This window comes from Chiroxiphia lanceolata, chromosome 1 (genome assembly GCF_009829145.1).
Source record: "Chiroxiphia lanceolata isolate bChiLan1 chromosome 1, bChiLan1.pri, whole genome shotgun sequence".
NCBI classification, from domain to species: domain Eukaryota; kingdom Metazoa; phylum Chordata; class Aves; order Passeriformes; family Pipridae; genus Chiroxiphia; species Chiroxiphia lanceolata.
In genome coordinates this window covers 49692636-49716043 of record NC_045637.1, presented here as the reverse complement: position 1 = coordinate 49716043, position 23408 = coordinate 49692636, and the positions used below count along the sequence as shown (strand labels likewise).

Below are 23408 nucleotides of genomic sequence, written 5' to 3'. Positions count from 1 at the left end.
TTAAATGCATAATGATACAGACTCTAAGGTCTCATTACACTAATGTTACTGCTAATTATAAAACTGAATCCAGTAGAATATCATTCTTTGAAATGCCATGGATTGTTCATGGTAAAATAAGCAAACCTTGCAATTTATGACAGCTCATAAAACATAAATTATATCTCATGATAAAAACTGCATAATTTTAAAAAAATTGCCTGTATTCTGTGAAGAACACAGAGCAATTCTCTTTAGTTTACTTCCCTTTACAAACATAGCAGATTGTTTGGTAGACAAGAAGGTCCACTCCTGCTTTCATACCAAAGCAGTGATCTGTTAAAGATGGACTGAATTAGCTGGATGGTACTAGCCAAAGAGGTTTTTAGGCTCTTTTTGGCGGTCTTCATTTTTTTCAGTCTATGTCACATCAAATAAATGATTTTTCGATGCCACCAGCTGAAACCAGCTGTTTGGCAGATGCTCTACATTGTTTGCCCAGTGTACAAAAAGCCAGTATAGGTTTTGTGTCTCTGGCAACATATGGAATCAGCTCTACACTTGTTTAAGCAAATAGACAGCTGCCAGCTAATGGATCCATTAGCAAACTTCCCACAGAATATCCTGTCTTTATCACTGCATGAAATTTTAATAACTTTAAATCATTATTTTAGTTGAAAGTTAAGAAGACCTTTTTGTAAGACATTTGTTTCACAGAAGTGAGAGCACATCTTTTCTTGACAGAAACAATTTATTTTTTTATGCTAACACTAAGAAGTGAAGGTAAAGTAGCAGTAGAAATCTTCAATGTTTTTTTCATCTTTCTATTAGCAATTTGTGAACCTCAAATGAAATTATTTTTCTATGTTATATAGCATGAGTAGTTATTTTTTAGTTGGAAAATTTTTTTGGTGGTTTTTAAGTGGGACTATATTTGCAGTCTTGCTTCATCCTTCTGGAGGGAGATTTGACTTGCTTGTTCTTTTGACTTTTTCTTCATAGTGAAAAATTACTCAAGTGCTCTTTTTTAGCTGTATGACCAATTTTAGTAATCAAAAGGAATGAAAACGATATGTTGCAACCTAACCTGCCCTTCCCTTAGTGATTTTTCTTTGCCCTACCTCTTGCATTTAGTTGTTGTACAGTTTTAGTACCCAGTTTACACCAGAGGTTGAAGAGGGAGCAACTCCCTAGAGCATCTTTCCCTTTGTGGCACGTTGAAACAGCTACATGTGACTGACATTGCTGGCCTCAACTTGTGATGAGGTCTCCAGAAGGCATCTGGGGAAACGCTGCATTGTAACAGAAGTGCAAGATCAGAAGAGTACTTCCAGTTGGCCCTAAGAAGAAACTCCCCATTTTTCTTCGGGGTTTTTTTCTAGTGAATGGGTTTTGTTATCAAATCCACTACAGCAAATGAAACAAACTTGAGGCTCCCCCAGCCCTTGGTCTTTAGGGTTTCAGAGGCTAACACCTAGCCTTCAAAATCTTCATGCTGATGGGTGGAGTATGGGGGGGAAGGTGAATATGCTGTTTAGAGGCATTTGCAGACTGCATTGCTCTGAGGCACCTGGCTGTAATAGACTCAGTTTATCCACCCGAGTTAAAGGCACCTCTTTCAAAGAAAAGTCTGTCATCTTCCTTCACCACTGTAGAAGACCTTTCTTGAAGCACTCCTGACAATCTTGTGTCCCAAGGAACCAAGGAGTAACTTCTGTAAGTACCAAGGAACCAAGGAGTAACTTCTGTAAGTACCAAGTGGAAAGAGCAGACACACTGGATGAACAAGTGGTTTCCTTGTAACACTCTCTGGGCTGGATGGACAAGGCTGCAGACACCCTCTGAGAATTTGTCAGTATCCTAGAATATGATGGCTCTTGTAAAAAACTTGTTTTTCTTAGGCTGGTAGCTCATACTTAAATGAAAGCAGAAAAAAACCCCAACAACACAAAGACTTTACTGGCCACACTTTGAGTTGTTGAACAAAGCTTTCTTCGTGATCTGGCACACTGCTATAAAAAGGAGCTGGGAAGATAAGAGGGCAGCATTGACTTTTTTGCAGCTTTCTTGTTTGGCAGGGGGTTTATTAAGGGTCCTGTGTCATTGTCTGAAGCGTTTGTAGAGTACTGAACGACAATGAACTTATGCCTTTTATATGACTTCTCCAAAAAGTGCAAGTCCGAAAATGTTAGTAAAATCTCATTTGATGATTGCTTCCTGGAGTACTCTTATTCTTCTGTTGATTTTTGTGGGCATCCCGCTAACCTTCTGATATGGTTTGAAGCTGGCTCCCTGCCAAGTCTCCAAACCTTACCATAAGAAGTCCCCGCTCCCCCCCCCCCAAACCCCAGGGAGAAGAGGGAGAAAAACAACTAAGAAAAACCCAAAACGAGAGAGAGACAGCTAAAGTGATATATATAAATATATTTACACTTATGTTACAGTTATATACAATTTAAATATATACAATTTCACAAGGGAAAGGGAAGGGGGAAGGGAAAAGGAACAAAACCAAAATAAAATATATATATATATATATCCCAATTAGTAGCCCAATATCTATCCACTAAAAGATTTAGCAAAGAAATATCTCACTACTCTCCTTGGGACAACCGAGAGTTGCTCTGGAACGATCGCTGGCAACCTCCGCCTCCCAAGGTCGACAAGGCCTCACCAGGCCTCGCTCCCCAACACGGCAGACTCAACAGCAGGGAACCTGCACCTCCAAGCCGCCGGAAGGAAAGAGAACGAAGGCCTTCCCTCCTTTCTTCTTATAGTCTGGCTTATGTAAAAATTGTAGGGAATACTGGGTAAATCTGGGCCTTTCCTTGGTTACAAACCGGTCACCAAGGAAGGCCCAGACCAAACTACCACACCTTCACTGTCCCTACAATAATCGTTTTAGCTTCTCTTATTTCTTGCAAACATTCTAGCATAGGTTTGTTTTCATCTAGAGAGCAGATAAGACAGCTGGGCTTGTAGTTCATGCCTTTTTGAACATAGTTTCCTGATAGACCTCCACCCTTCCCTCGCCCAAAACGTGTGGGTATAGTGATCAGGCCAATAGGTGAATATTTCTTCCAAAGAAAAAACAAGCTACTGAAGTTACTCAAGTAGATTGCTTCAGACACCAGTCTCCTCTAAAATAATGATTTAACTAACGGGAAATTGGTGGCTTGTGAATAACATACCTTGGGCCAGTGTTTCTTTGAATATATGTACCTCTACAGAGCAAACATTCTGATCTGAATCTATTTCTAAACAGAGTTCAATGCTTCAGAAAGAGAGCCATGAATTTTATGATAGAATTGTATTCCTTAATATTTTGTTACTGGTCAGGCAAAGATTGATAAATATACTAGTGAAGTTATTTCAGTTGTATGCATTGTTGATAACAAATGAAGTACCAGAATAATCAAATCCAATGTTGCACACCAGCTGCTTAGGGATTTTTTGTTCTTTATCCAGTAATTTATTACAAGACTAAACAGTACTAAGTCGTTGGGTTTTTCCCCCCATAGAGTGGGCAATCATTTTTTCTTTACTACTCACTCTTGGTTTATGCCTTCTTCTCTCCCCTCATGCCTTTAATTCCTCCTCACAAATGCATGCACAGTATTTTACAGCAGTTCGTGTCTATGTTTATCACTTTCAGAAGCTGAGGAGTTTGCTTGCTTAATTTTGTTTCATAGGTATGCAGTTATAAAAGTAGAACATTTACATTTTTGTCTGCTTATTTCTGAAAGTCTTTCTCTTTGAAGTGCTGATTGAATCTCTGTTGTGAATCTCTGTTGTTAATCTCTTTAACCCCTTAAAGAAGATTACCTTAACAGTGAAGTGGCTGGGGAGGGGAGAGGCAGAGGAGATGCTGTTTTTCTAGAATGAATTCAGGTCTTCAACTTAAGGGCTTTTCTCTGTGACACTCAAGTATTCCAGTAGTAACTTCTTGCTGCTAACCACGGCTTAAGTGGGTGAGCACATGTGGGTGATAATAGTTATAACTGCAGTACAGCCTAGTCTTGTCGCCAGCCATTTGCTCAAATCAGCAATTCCTTGGGCAACATCCAACAATTTTACCGGACTTGGTAAATTACTATCTTTTTTTCTTTGTTTGTTTGTTTTGTTTTTTTAAACTTGAGGTCTTATCCGCCTGTTGCAAGTTAACCAAATGCCAGAATTAAGGGAGGAAAAATATTTGTGGTGGACAGTTTGTCGTACAAATGTGTATATATTTCCCTTTTAATCTACTTGATTAACGTAAGTAGTGTGCTGCACTTTTAAATTGTGTGCTTAACTTCCACCCGAAAGCAAGGAATCAGTGCTATTAGCAAAGACATTTTTGCAAAGGTGAGTGGGTTTTTATTCAATGCTAGCAGAAAACATTGACTGCAGTTTTTTATAAAGAATCAAAGAAATAGGCCTCAGAGGAAGGCAAAAATTCACAATAGGCAGCTACACGGCCAAAAGAAAGTGGTTTGGATTACGATGTCTTTTGCAGTGGTAGGGATGTTAAACGGATATGATTCTGGGTGTTTGACTTCTATTGTGAATTAATAACTAGCTTTTCTACTGCAGATGGTAAGGCATTTTTTGTAGGGTATTTAGACGCATTATATTTCTTATACATGTATTTGAGCCGTGCTCTACTGATGTTTGTTCACAGTTAATAAGTTGGCAATAATAGTATAAGTAAAGAAAAAATTGAAAAGGTGTGCTTTTGTGATGATTCAGTATTCTGTGGAAAACTCTCAAATACAAGTTGTAAAATTGCTGCTTGTTTCTGCATCAGTTATGTTGCAGTGTTAGGGGCTGAAATGACAGCCCCTAAATGAAATACTTAATCTTTTTGAGCAGTAAATTTCATATGGTGTTTCACTGGCTATGGACCTTGTTCTTTCCAGGAACACTGATTCATGGTTCTTGCAGAAATTACAGTATCTTTAATATTGTAATGGTTAGTTATATGGAGGCTATTGATTTCTCTCAGTTTGACTATATTAAGGCAGTATTTGTTTAAGTAAGATTTACTTTGTTCCGTATTTCTGTGTCTAATAGTTAACAAGGTAAGAGAAATTGAAAAGGAAAAGAATAATTAGACATACAACGAGAAACATTGTGTTTCCTTAATTGTTAGTTAGAATCCATGAAATTGTTATTGTAGTTATCAAAAGATGTGGATTTCGTGGTTTTGAACTCCTACTGTTTATTTTTTTTAATTGATTCATTAGAGAATGTGGAGCAGTTGATTTCCTCTTTGTGGAGGTTTCTACTTTTGAAGTTAAAGGAGATTTTTAACTCCCACCATGAAGAATACAGGAATTCTAATGCCACACTAGTTCTGCATCTAATAGACACTCCTGTTTTCTTGCTGATTTGTTTCCCAGCTGGGGTAAGCCGGAAAATGCCTGCTACCAGTTTTCACCACCTGATAAATGGCAGGTGGTGACTTCTTAAGGCTGAGTCATGTTAATTGCTGGCGACAGGTCTCCTCTCTGATTCTCTCCATCAGCAGGTTATAGGTGTCCCCATAGTAAACAGCTCTGGCACAGTCTGCCTGTAGTGGGAGCTGGTGGCAATCCTGGGCAAACGGGGCGATAAATTGTCACCTGTCTGGGCACAGTTCTATTTCTAAACCCTTGTGGATGTTGTAATTACTCTTCTAATTTGTTTTATACTTCTAGTTACACTCTAAAGCTTAACCCTGTCCTTTGGCAGTGGATATTCCAGATTTGTTTGTGAGCTGTATTTGGGGGGCTGGCAATGGATGAAAGGTTCTCTCTATCTTTAAAGATGTTATTTGTACTTAAAAAAGAAAGCAGGAATGCCTCACTTGTTTTCTTTGTATGATTGCTTTGGATTTGCTTTGTATAACTGGATTTGTCATATCTGTTTCACCCTCCACCATGCAAGAGAAGCCTTCCGTGTCTTTTCCTCGTCTGTTCCCTGATTCCCTCATTTTTGTTTTTCCCCCTTTTTTTAATTTGTTACCATTTGCAGTCCACCAAGAAACTGGAATGAAGAATGATTCAAATGTGCTGTTAATATGTGACGTTGTAAGGGAAAATAATTAGGGCTTCTCTAGTCTGGTAATGGCTTAGATTTTATTCCAGAACACTTTTCATCAGAGTTTACACTCTGCATGTAGTTTAACAGGAATAAACTAGCATTCAGGGTAACTTTTTGGGATCTCCTGTGTTAGCTATCAAAAGACACAACATGAACTCTTTTTTTTTTTTTTTATGTCTTCTTCTCACAGAAGCAACCATGGGGTGCATTAAAAGCAAAGAAGGTAAAGGTCCAGCCATGAAATATAGAACTGAAAATGCTCCAGAACCTGTCATTTCCCATGTCAGTCATTATGGATCAGACTCCAGCCAAGCAACACAGTCACCGTCAATAAAGGGATCAGCAGTTAATTTTAATAGTCATTCCATGACTCCTTTTGGAGGGCCTTCAGGAATGACACCCTTTGGAGGAGCATCATCTTCATTTTCAGCTGTGCCAAGTCCATATCCTAGTACTTTAACAGGTGAGTGTTACATAAAATAATGCTATCATTATTATTTGTTATTATAGCAGCTTGAGAGTCATAGTCAAAAAATACTATGACACATGGAGATAAATTGCAATAAATTACCTTTTACAGATTTCTGATTTTCAATATCTTTATTGCTAGATAATAATTCAGTCTGGGTGCCTGGGGCTTGAGGCTTTGGTATTTAGGCTTTTTATTTTTTGTGGTGGTAATTAGGATGGCAGCACAGAGAAATTTGAGACTTATTAAAGACAATAATGGGAATTGATGAAATTGTGTTAGAAGTTCTAAGCTGTTGAATGTAGGAGATGGGATAATGGCTTTAAACTTGGAGAGAGGTACAAAATAAAAAACACTTCAGATTCAGGAAATTGATATTTTAAACTGGGTTTCAGGCTTGATTAGCTGTGAGTTATATTAATACAACATTGAATCTGTTTATTTATAAAGCTAAGCAGGATATGCAGTATATTCTACTATATAAACAACATGTGTGAAACAAAAGAGCAGAAATCTCATTGTTGGTGGTCATATGAAAACCAAAATTGAAAATGTAAAAATAGAATTTGCAAGGCACAGAGACCTTCTTGACTGAGATATAGAAGATACAACATTTTAAAGCAGCATGCACATCTTGATGTTATAAACCCACCTTTACATCAAAATCTTAAAACTTTATTACAAAAAATATTGATTTTGTGCACATGGCTAATTTCATAGTTTTGATGGATATTTTTGAGAGGAAGCTGTGATTTATTCTTTTTTTGAGAGAGAGACAAGAAAGAAACACTAATTTATTCTAGAAGCTTTGAACAGACTTCACAAAACAGAGTAAATAATTTCTTATTAGACTATTTCTAGTTTTCCCACAAACCTCTAATGTTGGCACAATTACAGTGCTTAAATGTTTCCTTTGTTACGGTGGCATTTAAAGTCTTTTAAACACAAGAAATTTGAGATCCATGAAAACCCACTCTGACCTTGACATTAAGCAATTCAGAAACCAAATATGAATTGTCAGGTAATGGTGACCTCATATTCCTTTTCTTTGGAATTCATTAAAAACCAAATAATTAAAATGAGCATCTAGCCTGTCTCAAAATTTATGAGTCAGCTCTGAATCTCCATTTTGGATGAACATATAAAGAAATTAAATAAGGGCAGCACTTCTTTATATTTATTAGCTCTACTGAGGGAAGTTTATTGTACTCATCTCCTCCAAGAACCTAAGTGTATTCTTTTTTACTAGATCTGGTTCTTAGTTCATGTGGGAACCTCCAGCAGTGTGTGTAGGCACTTTTGGGCTTTACCAGACATCAGGTATATAAAAGCCCCTCCCACGTAGCACAAAGCCTTTGCTGCACAGACCAGAAGGGGTGTTCCCTTGCCTGTTCCTGTTCCTGCTGGTAGTTAAGCATGTTATATCTTTAAGCAGACTCAACAAGAGAAATTTCTCATGAAAAGAGAGTCTAACATCTCATCAGTGTGAAATTCAATATCAGCAGGCAGGCTGATTTGTGTGAACGCTCCCACTGTTTTTCAATTAGGTAAAATGATATTGCATATGAAATTATTCCTCCTTGTTCTGTAAAACTAGCCTATCCTCAAACAAACACACTTTTTAAATAAATAAAATTGTAGTAACAATTATTTGGTACATTCAGTACTGATTTTCAATACTGAATGTACCGAACACCAAAATTGGGTGGTTTTGTGAGTTGAATGAGATGACAACCTTCATCTGGCTGTAAGCTTTTTGTATTTGTGATGAATAAAACACTGGCAACATTCTGTTGCCCTTCGCTTCGCAAGAGAGGAGAATAGATGGGCTTGTCAAACAGGATGTAAGTGTCAGTAGTACTTATCCAGTTGATCAGTGATGTGTGACAATAGGATGATATGGTTGTCATCGTGGACTGTAGTGAGGCTTAAAAGAGTTGAGCCATCTTTTATTCCTCTAGAGCAGAAAAGGAGAAGAAATCTGAGTTAGTCACACTGCTTCTGTATTACACATTCTCAGTCATCAGATACTTTGAATTTATACAATATTACTGAAAATCAAAACAGAAAAATGGACTGCTGTTCTTGCCTTCCATGAAGCTATGTAAGTACTAGTGCTCTGAAATCCTCATGCTAAACAAGAAGGTAAAGTCTTCTCCCCAAAACCAGTCATAGTTTAGAGGGTGGGAATACTGACCTAAAGAAAGGAAAACCTTTAAGGGAAGTCTTGTGGTCACAGATAACTTAAACAGCTAAACTAGATCACCTCACAGTGATTCACAAAGAAAACAGCTGCAGGAGACTTAAAATAATTTGACAGTATCTTTGCTTAAAACATTCTGTGCTGACGCTGCTCTCCTTAAGTATTTTATTATTCGTTGTCATGAAATAAATAACACTTGCGAGTAAGAACAAAAAGAGGTTTTAAGGTAGCTGAAGTGTTTTGAGGTTCATGGAGTCTCCCAATTTCTTTATATGCAGTTAAAAACTTTTGTGATATTGTGGCTTGAGGGTATTGATTTTTTTTTCATCTGCTGAAGATGTCCCTGGGGATGGTTTATTTCCATAACGTTTGCTTTCTGTTTGTTTGAATGTGGTATGTGTCCCCACAATTTTCTTGCTCCAGGTAGAAGTTTGTGTCATCAAAATAATGTAATAATGTAGTAATACAGGTGAAAATTGGTAGAGCTATGTTGATTTTTAACCTAAGTTAGGAGCTGTTAACTTCTAGGGAATATTTTCATTCATTCTCAGTTCATAAATCACACTTAAAAAAAAACACCTCAATTACTCTAACCTCCTGTGGGGATTTTGTTCTGTTTCTCCTAGAGGAACTGTAAATTCATTTCCAGCTGAGGCCTGCTGAGAGACTGTAATCACAGGAAGACTCCAAATCAAATGAAAATATTTAAGGGATTAGGAGCTCTTGCATCAAAAAGTCTACATTGCAAAAGAATATTAGATATAGACTATCCCTGTTGCATTATGTATTCTTCCTTTCAGATCATGTTAATTGTAAGATCTAAAATTAGGTGCAACATGTTTCTGTTGGTGGACTTCCGTATATGTCCTGGTGCATATTAGAGATATAGTATTATACATTTAAAAATAAGTTATTGCTTGGACTATCATCAGGCTTCTTAAATGTCCATTAGACTGTTAAATAGCATTTCAGGAGCTTAAAAAGTCTTTTTGAATTGTCCATTTGCAGTTTTCTATTTAACTTTCTCCTAGTTACAGTAGCTTGTGCATCTCAAGTAGCCTGGTCTCCTTTCCCTCTTCTTCTTTTAGCCCAGTTTTGTAGATTAGTTCTTTGAAGTGTAGAAAAAATTTTCCTACCAGTCAATGTAGGATTCTTCCTACCATCCATCTCTCTCACATCTGTCCGGTTTGTGGGACACGTTCAACAACGTGCCCTATACCAGAAGTGGGATGGGGAAGCAAATCCCACAGGGTTGGTGGAGCACAGCTGTTCCTCCTGTGACCTGTCTTGGTCCTTGTTCTCTAGAGTAATGCACTGATGTATCGTCCTCAGCAAGAGTCTGTTTCACGGCTGGGGAATTAAAAAAATAGTTAGTCCTAAAGCAGAGAAATGTCTTTGTACCCTACAAGAATAATTTTTTTTCTGGTTCAGTTCCTTGAGTAGATTTTAATGTGTAACCTCAGAAAGTTGGGAACACATCAGTTATTTATAGCTAAGTTCATCAGGAAACTACTTCTGTAAAAATTATTGGCCGATGGTTCACCATTGTGGTGTCGTGGAAATTGCATTTCTTAACAAGAAACAAGCCTAATAAAGAAACTAGGGGATTTTTTTACCGCTGATATGTCATGCAGGTTTCTGTATATAAGTGCTGTAATTATTAGTGTAGTTTCAGCGATGTATCTAGTGGCCTTTTTTGGTGTGGAAGCATGTTTTTAGGATGTCTGTTTATAGGCATTGCTCCATTTTAAAAAATTAGCAGATTATTAATCCGTCTTCCAAGATGAGATACAACCCAGAGTGTTTAGTTGCTTTCAAATCTAAATTGATGAGTTGTTTCTTAAGTCCTTAAATCAAGTGTTGCAACATTAATGCTATATCATATGGTATTTTTTTTATTTTTCCTAAGGTGGTGTTACTGTATTTGTGGCCTTATATGACTATGAAGCTAGAACTACAGATGACCTTTCATTTAAGAAAGGTGAACGGTTCCAAATAATAAATAACACGTAAGTGTTCTCATTCACACTCTTCACATGGTTGTTGGGAATAATTAGATCCTCAACTCTTCTTGAAATCTATGTATCCTATTTCAGTGAAGAGTAGATTGATTTTGTTCTTCTTTTCTTGAAGGCATGCAATATTCAACTTGCATGGGGTTAAAATATTTATACAGCTAAGACAATAATTGCGCTGAGATCAAGATTTGGGTGCAGATGTAGAACTGTAGCGACTGGCGCAGCCCCAGGCCTGTCCTCTGGTGATTGGGTGACTCCCTCCCACTCTCTGCCCCAGGAAGGCACAGCCACCCCCTTCAGGGCAGAAAAGGTGGAGATGTGCACTGTTCCATCCCAGACTCTGCACCATGCAGATACCCTCTGACAGGATTCCAGATTTCATGGGAGGTGGGCACAGTTGGCACCTCCGCACTGCAAATTCCAGAGGCGAGTGTCCTGTACCAGGGACATCTCAACATGGAATTGCATCTAGCTGGCCTCCACAGTAAACTCATGTGCAGATAGTTTATGAGTAGATTGATGTTCAGTTGCAACAGGATTACTGCATTACAGTCTGATTTCTAGAAGTCTAGTGAAGAGAAAGTAATTTGTCTGCTTTGGAGGTTTCCTTACACACAACTTTTTGGTGCTGTAATAATTCTAATTCATACATGTAGCAGTTTTCATTTGTTCAGTTCTCTTAATTTTATTAGCTGGCTTCCTGTCCTTTACTGCTGTCAGCATACAGGCAGAACGACCTGGAGAGGCAGATGAAGACTAGAGAACTGGGAAGTTCATTTACACATCTCTGCCATAAAACATTTTGGTTTTACATTTAAAAAAAACCAAAACAACCTAACCAAAAAAAAAGCCCCAAATCTTTAAAATATGAAATTCTGCTAAGAGGCACTAATGTTGCTTAGAACATAAGAGCATGCACGTAACTGCAGTACAAAATGGTTTAGATGCCTTCATAATTAAAATAACATGTTACCTAAATTTACCTGCCTTTTGTATGTGACTACAGGTGCCAGGGAATTATGCATTGTTTATATGTGGAAGAGGTAACTGATGTTTTATTACAGGGAAGGAGACTGGTGGGAAGCAAGATCCATTGCTACAGGAAAAACAGGCTACATCCCAAGCAATTATGTAGCTCCTGCAGACTCCATTCAAGCAGAAGAGTAAGACTTGTATCCTGTCAATCCGTTCTTATTATTCATTCTGCACTTTGTACCCTGTGATACTATTCCTTTAATTCAGTATATGTAACATTTTAGGATAAAGTAGGAGAATACTACTAATTAAAGAATAGCAATGCTACTTGGATTATGTCAAAGGTATAATTATTAGTAAGTGTGAGGTGGACACTCATGCAGATGTTTTATGCCTGTTTGCTGTACTTGGGGCTAAAGGAAAAATGATAGGAGAATGCAGCAGAGGTAAGAATTGGAGTACATGCATTGCATACCACATAAAGCAAAAATGAATGGGATTTAGTTGAACAGTTCACACACCATCAACTCTACATTTTTATCCTTATTTTTGCTTGCCAAACCCTGATTCAACATCACCTATATCCTTGGTATCACCTAATCTTACATTCTAAAATAACATTTGTTTCACAGTTATTCCTAATCTATTAATCTATAATAACTTTTTGGTGACAAAATTGTTTGGTACCCTAAGATGAATTTGGAAGATTATATTGCTTTGTGTGCCAGTACTTTCTACATTTATTTGCAAACAAAGATCCCAGAGAGCTTACAGAATCACATAAAGTGACTGTGGGAACTGTGAGTTGGAGTACCGTTTCAGGTTATGCTTGTTCCAAGGGATTGTATTTGTTGTACTAGAAATATAAAGTTCTGCAGCTCTTGCTTCAATATACAGGCATGGTACTGCCAATAAGCAGTTCCCTGATACGTGATCTGTGCACTTCTCTGCTTGCTACTGCACTTCTGGGAAAAGTGCCTGATTTTCAAGATGTTTCCTGAATCTCAAGCTGAGATTTTAGCATGTTGCTGCTGCTGTCACTTGGCTCTTTGCTATTAAAAAGTGATTGCATCAAAGCTGCAGTGTTATTCTACACTCTTGAGTTTCATCTGGGTTTAAAATTACTATCTTTTTCTTAATTTTTTTTTTTTTAGACGTTGAGGGGTTTTTTTTAATTATGCAATAAAAGTATAGTGTCATCACAACAGTGGTGGTGGTAAAATGGAAATTATAGCCTTTTGCAAAGAAACCGTGGCTCCTAAAGATTGGCAGAACAGAGTGGTGAGATTTGTCATAGGTTTGTGATGACTAGAGGTGAGAGTGAAGGGTGATTAATAAGGAAGGAAGCTTTTTAAAACTGACTGTTTTAAAGAACCAGTGTTAATTTTAATAAAGATCACCACAGCATTTGGAATACTGTTCATTTGCTTTAGAGTTGGTTAGCCCTGTGCTTTGATCGTGTTTACAGGTTTTATCTTGTGACTGCAATTGGAGTTACAAGTGCAAAAGTAATATAGAGCCCCAAGATGCTAGGATTTTCTTTAAGCAGCCCTTTCTAAGACCGAAGGATATATATTCCATTTATATCAGAAATCCTACTTGTGACAGGATCCATCTTATTCATGTGTCTTTTGAATTACACCATAATAGAAATGTTTAATGGCAATAAAAACAACAATGAAACCCTGCCATTATTTCATAGGTAATTAAAAATAAAAAGCACTTCACAATATAGTTTATAAATTGTTGTAGTAGCCTGGGGAAGAGGCATTTTCATGTGAAATCACTAACTAGGGCTCAGTAAGATTATAGGTTACATCCAAATTGTCTCAAGCATGCACACCCTCCTATCCATTTCTAGCTTTGCACATCTGCTTAAACAGTCAAACTGCAAATACAACAAAATGTAAGAATAAGTTTCAAATTCCCCAGAGATTGCACAGGCCATTCTGTTCACAGGCCAGCAAAGTGATATTTCACCCACAAAGTCATTGTTTTTCAGCAGTCTCCAATACTATTTCCCATCACTCGTGAAGCCAGATTTGCTTGATGCTAAGATGGGGACAAATAGAAATGTCTGAAATTTACACTTTGCATCACTTTGTGTCTTCTGAGGCACATAATCAAAATAAAATGTAGTTAGAAATAAGTGTTTTTTCAATGTCTGGGTGTTCATATGAAGACGGACCTTAAAATTATCACTGGTTGAGGACAGTGCATCACGATGTATTCATCATGATGAGCACACTGTGGGAGCATATAAGAAATTCCTTTTGTGAAAGAACTTAAGGCAAGAAAAAATGCAGGTCTTTTAAGATATCTACATAATTTTTAGTATCAGGATGATTCAGCAAAATGGAGTGTTACTCATAGAGAAGTAAATGATACCTATAATAGGTGTGTTTCTAAATGATCAGTAGAATCATATACTGAGGTAATGAAGGACAGGAGGCAACAGAAATTGAAACAGAAGTGTTTCCAATTGGATATAAGAAACCTTTTAATCCTGAGAACAGCCAGGAAGGAGTACAGGTTGCCCAGGTTGGCAGTTCGTCCTTCGAGGTTTTCAAACCTGAAGTGGATAACATCCTGAGCAACCAGCTCTGATTTCACTGCTGACCCTGCTTGCAGCAAGAGACTGGACCAGAGACCTCCCAAGAGCCCCTTCCAACCAGAATGCACCTGTGATCCAGTGATATTTACGCACACCCACTTTGCATTAAATACTGTTTTCTAACATTAAGCCTCTTAGGGAGAAGAGGCTTTATGTTCTTAGAGAAGGTGGTTTCAGCTGTTGCAGTGTTTTGAGAGTTCTGCCAAAGAGGGTCGTCTGATTCAGCCTGACCTATAAACTTAGCCAGAAGAGGGTGTTACTTTCAATGTAAGTACAGTTGATGTCCATTGTCAAACCACCAGAAAACCATAGTATTTGCAGATACAGTCCTCTTTACATGTATTTTGCAAACAACAGAAATGAGAGTCATATAGAAATAGGTCATCTTAATCTTGTGATCATATGGATGTCGTTACTTCTGTTGATCTGTATCTGCTTTGGGGTATTAGTGGTCCAGTCAATGCTTGAGATTTCCAAACCTTTTGTTATATGAGTACCAAAGAATAGGAAGCTTTTACTTATAAGTTTCCTTTAAAATTTTCTAGGTGGTATTTTGGTAAGATGGGCAGGAAGGATGCAGAAAGGCTACTTTTAAATCCTGGGAACCAGCGTGGTATTTTCTTAGTCAGAGAGAGTGAAACCACTAAAGGTATGTATATGTCTGTGTATCATTTCTCTCTCCCATTCCCTCCTCCCCCCCACCAAGGTGGGCATAATGAACATTTTTATGCCTGTCACATGTCATGTATGTTTGTGGACATGTGTGTGTATAATGACACTTGTGTGGATAAGTTAAATATGTTTTTAAATTTTGGTGAAGAACCAGGTGTAACTTGTTTCCTAGGTGCTTATTCCCTTTCCATACGTGACTGGGATGAGGTCAGAGGTGATAATGTGAAACACTACAAAATCAGAAAACTTGACAATGGTGGATACTATATCACAACCAGAGCACAATTTGAATCTCTACAGAAGTTGGTGAAACACTACAGAGGTAAGCCCAAGTTACAGTGTTCCGATGCTGCCTTGTGCCTATTGTGAGGAAGAAGGACTGCATATGTAGCTTATATTTAAAACCAAAACTATAAAATTTTCTTTTTGATTTCAACAAACAGTAAATGGACTGGTTCTTTTTATCAACATTAAGATGTTTCTTCCGTTACAGTCTTACCCCCTGCTTAACTATGAAGCTTATTTTTTCTGTTTTCCAGAACATGCCGATGGGCTGTGTCATAAGCTAACGACTGTGTGTCCCACTGTGAAACCACAAACACAGGGACTAGCAAAAGATGCCTGGGAGATTCCTAGAGAATCCTTGAGGCTGGAAGTTAAGTTGGGCCAAGGATGTTTTGGTGAAGTATGGATGGGTAAGAGCTTAATGTGACACCTTTCAGTTTTTCCTGTGAATGTTTTAATAGTATTTTAGGTAAATCAGTATCAAGATCTGAAAAGGTAATATCATAATGAAATGAAGGGAAAAAGTACCAGTTATGATCAGGCATATAACACTAAAATTAATATTCAGTATAGTTTCATTTATAATTATTCTGTTAGCTAAGAAAACAGAAGCAGAAAATCTGTTCAGTGTTATAGTGGAGAATAAAACCTGATTTGTTACTTTAGGAACATGGAATGGAACCACAAAAGTAGCAATCAAGACACTAAAACCTGGTACAATGATGCCAGAAGCTTTCCTGCAGGAGGCTCAGATCATGAAGAAATTACGACACGACAAACTTGTTCCACTGTATGCAGTTGTTTCTGAGGAACCAATCTACATCGTCACTGAATTCATGACAAAAGGTGTGTGACAGAATAGTTAGAGGTACCATGTTTAAAAGATTATTTAAGACCTCAGCAGTAAATTAAATGTTTAATTAATGTTAGGTTTAAGCTGACTGGAGTATAAGTGTTAATTTTGATTAAATTAAAATGAGTAACGCTTGACCTACTTGAAGCAGTTCTGATTTAGATCGTGGGTGGTTGCATGATTTTTTCTGCACATCTGTGTCACCCTTGGTAATCTTCCAAGTACAAGATTGGGGGGTTTTTTCTCCTCATTTTTGTGTATACTGCCTGTCACATTTAAATTGGATGGTATAGCTGGGAATGTAATTATATCATCATATCATTATGCCTGCAGACAAGTTATGCTCACAACAGAGTACACTGGGCTTTCGGATTTTTTTAGTGTTTCTTTTCCAGCAGTGTAATAGTAAATTTTAAAAAGGTTGAGGGTTTTTTTCCCAGACTCCCTCCTTTATCTCCTTGTGTTCAGTCTTTCATCCTTCTTCCCTTGCTCTATATCATTTCCCCCTCCCCCTGCAGCTGAAACACAGATTTAGAGATTTAGGCCAAATGTAGAAATAAACATCATAAGGATATTAGTGTTAAGAAGCAGCAGATTTTCAAGTCAATTTTTCCATTTTTTATAAAATGCAGACTTCTGTTCAACTCACGGAGAAATTTTGCTATCCTCGTAAGATACAAAAGCGATGTTTAAGTCCAAGAGAGTGGCTAGTTGTGTTCAGTACTGTGCCATACATATGTGTTTTTCGTTTTTTCCTGTTTTGATGGGGTTTTTAAAGGGCTGTACGTTTGAAAAGGTAGATGGGAATAGAAAATCTAAAAAATTCCTTCTGCATTGTTGTTATTCCCAAATAACACTAGACAGTATCTCTGTCAGATCTAAAGCTGCCATGCAAAATCTGCTTTCATTGTTCAAAAATCAGGTTTTAAAAAGGCAATCAGGAAAACAAATATTTATAACTGTCTGTCTAAGGAAAAGCAAGGTTTAATACCAGAACTGGTTACCTTGCAAAAGCAGTATTTATTAATGAATTGGAAAAATACTTGTACATTTGTCTAAATTATGGATTCAAAATGCCATTGGAAGTTTCTGTTCACTGTTTTCATTTGACAAACTTCTCACATTTTACAAAAAACCCATAAAGCTTTTTTGGTGGTTCATACTTGAAAGCTAGTAGAACAATTTTTTTATATTTATATTTATCCTTTTACAAGGAAAAGAGGTGGATAAGGACTGCAGAGTACCCTATTTTTTTTTTCAGTGTGGACAGGTTACTAGAGATCAGTGTGAAATCTTTGTCCCTTTTTGGTCCTTTGAGCTCATTAACCAATAAAAACACACACAGCAAACAGCAGCAGCAGTGTGGGTCTGCCCTGCCACATTTTTGCTTTCAATACAAAAATACAGCAAATCACTAAAGTCATGTTGGAGGAATCTTAATTCATGGTTACTGCTATGAATCCACTGCAGGATACACAATTGAGTGGTTTCTTTCCCCACCATCACCACACTTGTAATTTTGTTGTTGTAATTTTGACTGTGACAAGACTGATTGGTTATCAGTCTTCACCAGTTTCTTAGAAAAAGGTCATGTTCCTATATCTTATGGCATAATAGCACCTGTAGAGAAAGCTGTTGTGTCAGAGACAGAGCTATACTGCACACATAAAGATTGCTGTCTACAAAGAAGCACAGGTCCTTGGAACTGATTTCAGATACTGCTTATGTTGTAATGTTCTGGGTACAATTGCATTATATAAATGGGAGAAAATAATATACTATAAAGAATTAAAGATAGTTTTGTTTTCCTCCGTAAGGAAGAAAAGCAACAGAATAAAAGCAACAATTTCAGGATAGTTTCTCTAGTATATAATTGGGACTGGCAGAAAAATTTAAGGGATAGAGGTTTTTTGTTCTGTAATTGTAAATCTCACTGTGGAAGGAAGTCCAGCTAGGAAGAGCATTGATACCAGCAACACTGGAAAAATTCTAATGTATTTCTGTATAATCATCAAGCAGCAGCCTGTTTTATTAGTTAGCTGAATTATTGAAGTGGATTCCAAAATACTTGGATAAAACTGCTCTAACTAGTTATCAGCGCAAAGGTAACTTCAGGCACGGTCGTTGAGTTATGTATTCTGGTAAATGATGGATTTTCAAATACAGATTTCATGAGATGAATGTGTCAATCATAATGTCTAGGAAATAAATCTCATTTGTGTTTTCAGGTCAAGTTAATTTTTTGGTTTTTTCCTTCCCCCCCCCATGTGTCATCTGTTACAGGCAGCTTGCTAGACTTCCTTAAAGAAGGGGAAGGGAAATACTTAAAACTCCCACAGCTGGTCGACATGGCTGCTCAGGTACTAAGAAAACTCTATGTTGTGCTTAGAGAAGAGATATCAACTAAACATAAATATTGAATGCTCTGGCTATTTTATGCTGCTCTGTCTTACACCTTCTGTTGTAGGTTTGTAATGTGTCAAAAAAGAAACAGTCTAGTTCACAATTAGCAGATACTGTATAGCTGGACACACTCTAATCAGTGCTGGCACAAGCTCTTACTAAGCTATATTTCCTATGCTTATACAGTGAGAATGAAGCTAAAATAAGGGGGTACAGCTTAATTCTTGGGAGAAATGCATAACATCATGAAAAATAACCTTTAATAACACTTTCCTTTTAAGATTGCTGATGGCATGGCTTACATTGAAAGGATGAACTACATCCACAGGGATCTCCGGGCAGCTAACATTCTTGTAGGAGACAATCTTGTGTGTAAAATAGCAGACTTTGGTTTAGCAAGGTTAATAGAGGACAATGAGTACACTGCAAGACAAGGTAAGGCCGATTTATTTACTGAATAAATAAGACCTGTTACCTTCAAATGGCAGAGAACTATTACATTTAGCAGAACATGTCTGTATATTCTGTCTTCATGAATAAAGATTCTGCATTTAAGTGGATTTTCACAGCTGTGTTTAGGTGACCCCCTCACCTAAGTACAATCCTAGTAAACTTTTTATTATTCAAAATTACTTGGCAATTTGTTTATGTTCTCAAAAAGTGTTTTTAATTATTTTGGGGGGATAAAACATGCTACAGAAGAGAGATGAGATTCCAGAGAGATTGCTCATCAGGTTCACTTTTTGAAACCTATTTAATTAAGAATCTCAGATGTCTTCAGTGTTTCCAGAAATTGTAGCCAGTAGTTGCTGCCCTAGTTTGAGAAATACTAAAATACTAAACCACCTCAGTTTTTCTCAATAAAGCAAATGTAAAAATGTTTTGAGTTCAGTGTTCTTTTTTAAATATTTTGCAGTGTAAGCAAATTACCCATTAGCAAGGGAAAAATTGAGTATCTGTCTTTCCAATGTTTGTAGGAGCTAAATTTCCAATTAAATGGACTGCTCCAGAAGCAGCATTGTATGGTCGGTTTACAATCAAGTCGGATGTGTGGTCATTTGGAATTTTACTGACAGAGCTGGTGACAAAGGGGAGAGTGCCATATCCAGGTAAAAGGAAAAGTTTAATAGATTTTTCTTTCCTTTGTTGTATTGTATGCTTCCGAAGTTACCTTTTTGCCTTCATTCAGAGTCCACAGTTCAGAAGCAGACACAAAAACTTAGTCACACCTCACTGGTTCCTTTGTTCACAAAGCTACTTTGTTTTACATGCAGATTAACTATCACATATCTTTTAAAGTGCTTTAAGATAATAGCATTTGTATATGTGACTGATAGTTTGTTTCAAATTAGTGGGTATATCCTTATGTTTTCCTATCTGTGTGTTCATGATATTTCTACTTTTGACATTTTCCCAGGCTACAGTGAGCATCAGTAAACTGAACCCACTAAACCAGTTTTTGAAACTAAATATATTTCAATAGATATTTTGCTGTGACTGCAATTTGTAAGGCAGTTCTGTTAGGTATATAGCCTGATTTCAAATTAAGTGGTCTTTGAATGGAACCTAAGACAGACAGAAGGTATTTGTGCTTGAGTCTCCTTTTTGAAAGGATAGGTTCAAGGCAGTAGGAAAGTGAGAAAGCATACATATGGAAGAAGGATCAGGTGTTGAGGAATTAACAGTGTACTGAAATAATTTTCAGAAAATGTATTTAATGCACAATGTAAAAAATTCATTCATTATAAAGTGTGTTCATTAAAAGTTCTGTTCTGGTAGATCCACATGTATGGCAGCTGGAGAGACACTTTTAAAACTTTGGGAAACTGTTCTTTGCATAGTGTCATTCAGAGTTAAAATGCTTTCCTTTTAGGGATGGTGAATCGAGAGGTTCTGGAACAAGTGGAACGTGGATATAGGATGCCTTGTCCACAAGGCTGCCCAGAGTCTCTCCATGAGTTAATGAAACTGTGTTGGAAGAAAGACCCTGATGAGAGACCAACATTTGAATATATACAGTCTTTCTTGGAGGACTACTTTACTGCTACAGAACCACAGTACCAGCCTGGAGACAATTTATAAGCCAACAGTCTATATAACATGCACAAATCTGCCAAATGTAAAAGACTTGCAAAGGATTCCTGAAGTCTCTAAGGAATCACAGGAAAGAAAATCTTCGCTACTTTGCATGCTCTTTATGGCAAACTGGAATTTCATAATGCAGTTGCACAAAACCACTTTTGAAGTGTTATACTCTAATTTACCAATGACATGTTTTTATTTTTTCCTCTTTCCCAACTTATTTTCAGGGTCCAAAGGAAGCTTAATGAAAACAAGGGGCAGAAAAATGAGTGTTGGTGTGAACAATAGCAGAAAAACCAATGTTTCAAATCCTTTATTTTCCCAACATTTGCTAATCATTCTACTAAAGAGGGAATTGTCTGGAATTAGTCACCTTGGGATAAGGCATTTTTAAAGCAGAAGAACTTTGTGGGACCAAGCAATTCTATTCCAGTTCTGTAAAACTCCCTGTGTTTAAAAATACATGTGTGTGCCCCCCACCCCCACCTCAAAAAAGAGATGGTACAACTGTATTTGATATATAGTCTTGATATTTAAGCTTCCTCTTGCATGGACTTAATTAGGGTAGGCAGGTTAAAAGAGAAATTGGAACAGTGAATGAGAAATGTGATCTAAAAGGTAGGCCTCAATAGTGAAATTAGAGAGCATAATGCACTGTGTTAATACCTGTATTAATATAACTGGAAAGTAGCATGAGAGGTTTTTCTTTTTTCTTTCTGCATAACTAATTAAGAATAATGAAGGTAACTAGAAAATGAGGTAATATTTTATAAAACTGTGTTGATAAAGTATGATGATATTTGAACTTGAAGCTATGTAATACAATCAGGGGGGGAAGGCCTTTAATCTTCTAAGCTCCAATCCAACAGCAAGCTTTTGTATGGGAAGACTACCTGAACAAAGCTCACCAGGAAAGCAAGACTGAAGCTGGTAAATGACCACTCTTTAGTCCTTTTTGAGAGACAAGTTTGGTACTGTTGTATGTGGCTTTTTTGTGTTAACAAGGGTGGGTGCCACAAATGTTATCTGTCACTAGTTCAGGGATTTGATTGCACTTTTGCTTTTCTTGACTATTAAGACACACACAGTTGCTCTTCCTACTTCTGCCCTTCCTACAGAATTATTTAACTAAAAAAAAGCAAAAGAAAATGTGAAAGTTTAAAAACTAAAGGTATAAAATATATTTAATACTATCCAAATAATGAAATTTGCTGGCATTCAGCCCAGCTGACACTACATCTAGATTTACTTTCCTTGGCTACTGACATATCAAGCAATAACGTCATGTCTTTTACTCAGCAAGTTGCATGAGGTTCTTGAATTTCTGATCAAGCTTAATTTTGAAATGCTAAACTCTTACTTAGCTACCAGGTTGGAATTCATATTATCATTGTAAAGCTATCCAACAAATGAATTTCAGAAAAGCTGGTAATACAGTTCTGGTACTAAGCATTCTTCATGGGTTTACACTACATTGAATCCAGCTACCAAACAGATCTGTGTAAGAACAGTGCCATCATTTTTCATTTTCCCTCATCATCGCTCATCAACTGTACATCTGTGGTTATCAAATTTTAAAAGGGCTTTATGTAAGAAAAACAAAAATAAAAAAAACACACACAAAAAAAATCAAAAAACCCCAAAAATATGATGAAATTTTAATTTTTCTAAATATTTTAAAATTAATAACACAATCATGAGTTTATGTATTACTACAGTCATAACAAGAAATGCCAAAAATGACACTGGCATTGTATGGATTTTTGATTACTGAATGGAACAGTTCATTGTAATAACACTTGTATAGTAAAGGAATAAAACACTAACTTAATGAACGTGTTCTTGTAAATGGTTGTGTATTATAAAACTTCTCCAAAAGAGTTTGTATGTTTATGAAAATTTATTTGTTTCACCTGAAGACCTTGATGTGGTTCTTACCCTAACAGAGTTTAAAATTCACATTCACACTTTTTATATAAATAGTAATAAGTTTAATTATGTAACTAAGTATTTTTATAAAGTATGGCATTGTTGAACTGTTTTGCAGAATTGGTTCAAAATAAACTTCTCCTTGATTGCATCTGCTTATTTAGGGTGGGGAGGGGAGAAGGTGGGAGGGGGACAAAAGCAGAGTAGCCTTCATATTGAGGGGAAAGGGAGGGGAGTAAAACCTTCATGAGGTCTTTTTTATCCTCTGTAAATTGTTTTAATGTACTTTCATACAAGATTCTGAGTTCATAGTGCATTTTTGATGTTAAAAGGGAGACATTTTCTAGCCTGTTTCAGAGGTCCTTGGCAGGAATTGGGTAGAACAATTCTGTCTGGGCTTAAAACTAACCCCTGTGATGGACAGACAGACAGACTTGGGATTCTTGTGAGAGCAAGTTCAACGTAGACTTCTCAGCTGGTGGTCACTGCCATGCTGTAAGGCAAGCACATATCCTCTCTCTTGCTTTATCTGGTATTAGCAGTTGCTGTTCACTTCTGTACAATTTTTCAGGGAATGTTATACATTTATTCTTGTGACAGCTCACGCCTTGTCTCATCCTCATTGAATGTTACCTGTCTCCATGACCGGTACTATTCAAACTGCAGATCCTGGCGTGTACATACAGTGCCACTGTAGTTTAAGGGGCTGGTACTGTGTGAGTTTCAATAATAACCAATACAGCACTAAAATCATTCTTCTTACAGCACCTACAAACTGCAAAGTTTGCCGTTATTTTTAGTATTTCCTGTAATGTAATTAATGTTTTACTATTTTTAATGAGAACAATCATGTAGTATCT

General features: G+C 36.9%; 1 protein-coding gene across 1 annotated transcript in view; it reads left to right on the top strand.

Moving 5' to 3' along the window:
• Positions 1 to 22699, top strand: part of YES1 (YES proto-oncogene 1, Src family tyrosine kinase) — a 50163-nt gene extending 27464 nt beyond the window's left edge. The window contains exons 2-12 of the mRNA XM_032703686.1: positions 6236 to 6508; positions 10627 to 10726; positions 11800 to 11898; positions 14870 to 14973; positions 15169 to 15318; positions 15536 to 15691; positions 15948 to 16127; positions 18418 to 18494; positions 18819 to 18972; positions 19515 to 19646; positions 20411 to 22699. Of these exons, the coding sequence (XP_032559577.1) occupies positions 6244 to 6508; positions 10627 to 10726; positions 11800 to 11898; positions 14870 to 14973; positions 15169 to 15318; positions 15536 to 15691; positions 15948 to 16127; positions 18418 to 18494; positions 18819 to 18972; positions 19515 to 19646; positions 20411 to 20619 (1626 nt within the window). The 5' untranslated portion in view covers positions 6236 to 6243 and the 3' untranslated portion in view covers positions 20620 to 22699. The remainder of the gene's footprint in view (positions 1 to 6235; positions 6509 to 10626; positions 10727 to 11799; positions 11899 to 14869; positions 14974 to 15168; positions 15319 to 15535; positions 15692 to 15947; positions 16128 to 18417; positions 18495 to 18818; positions 18973 to 19514; positions 19647 to 20410) is intronic.
• Positions 22700 to 23408: the final 709 nt, after the last annotated feature.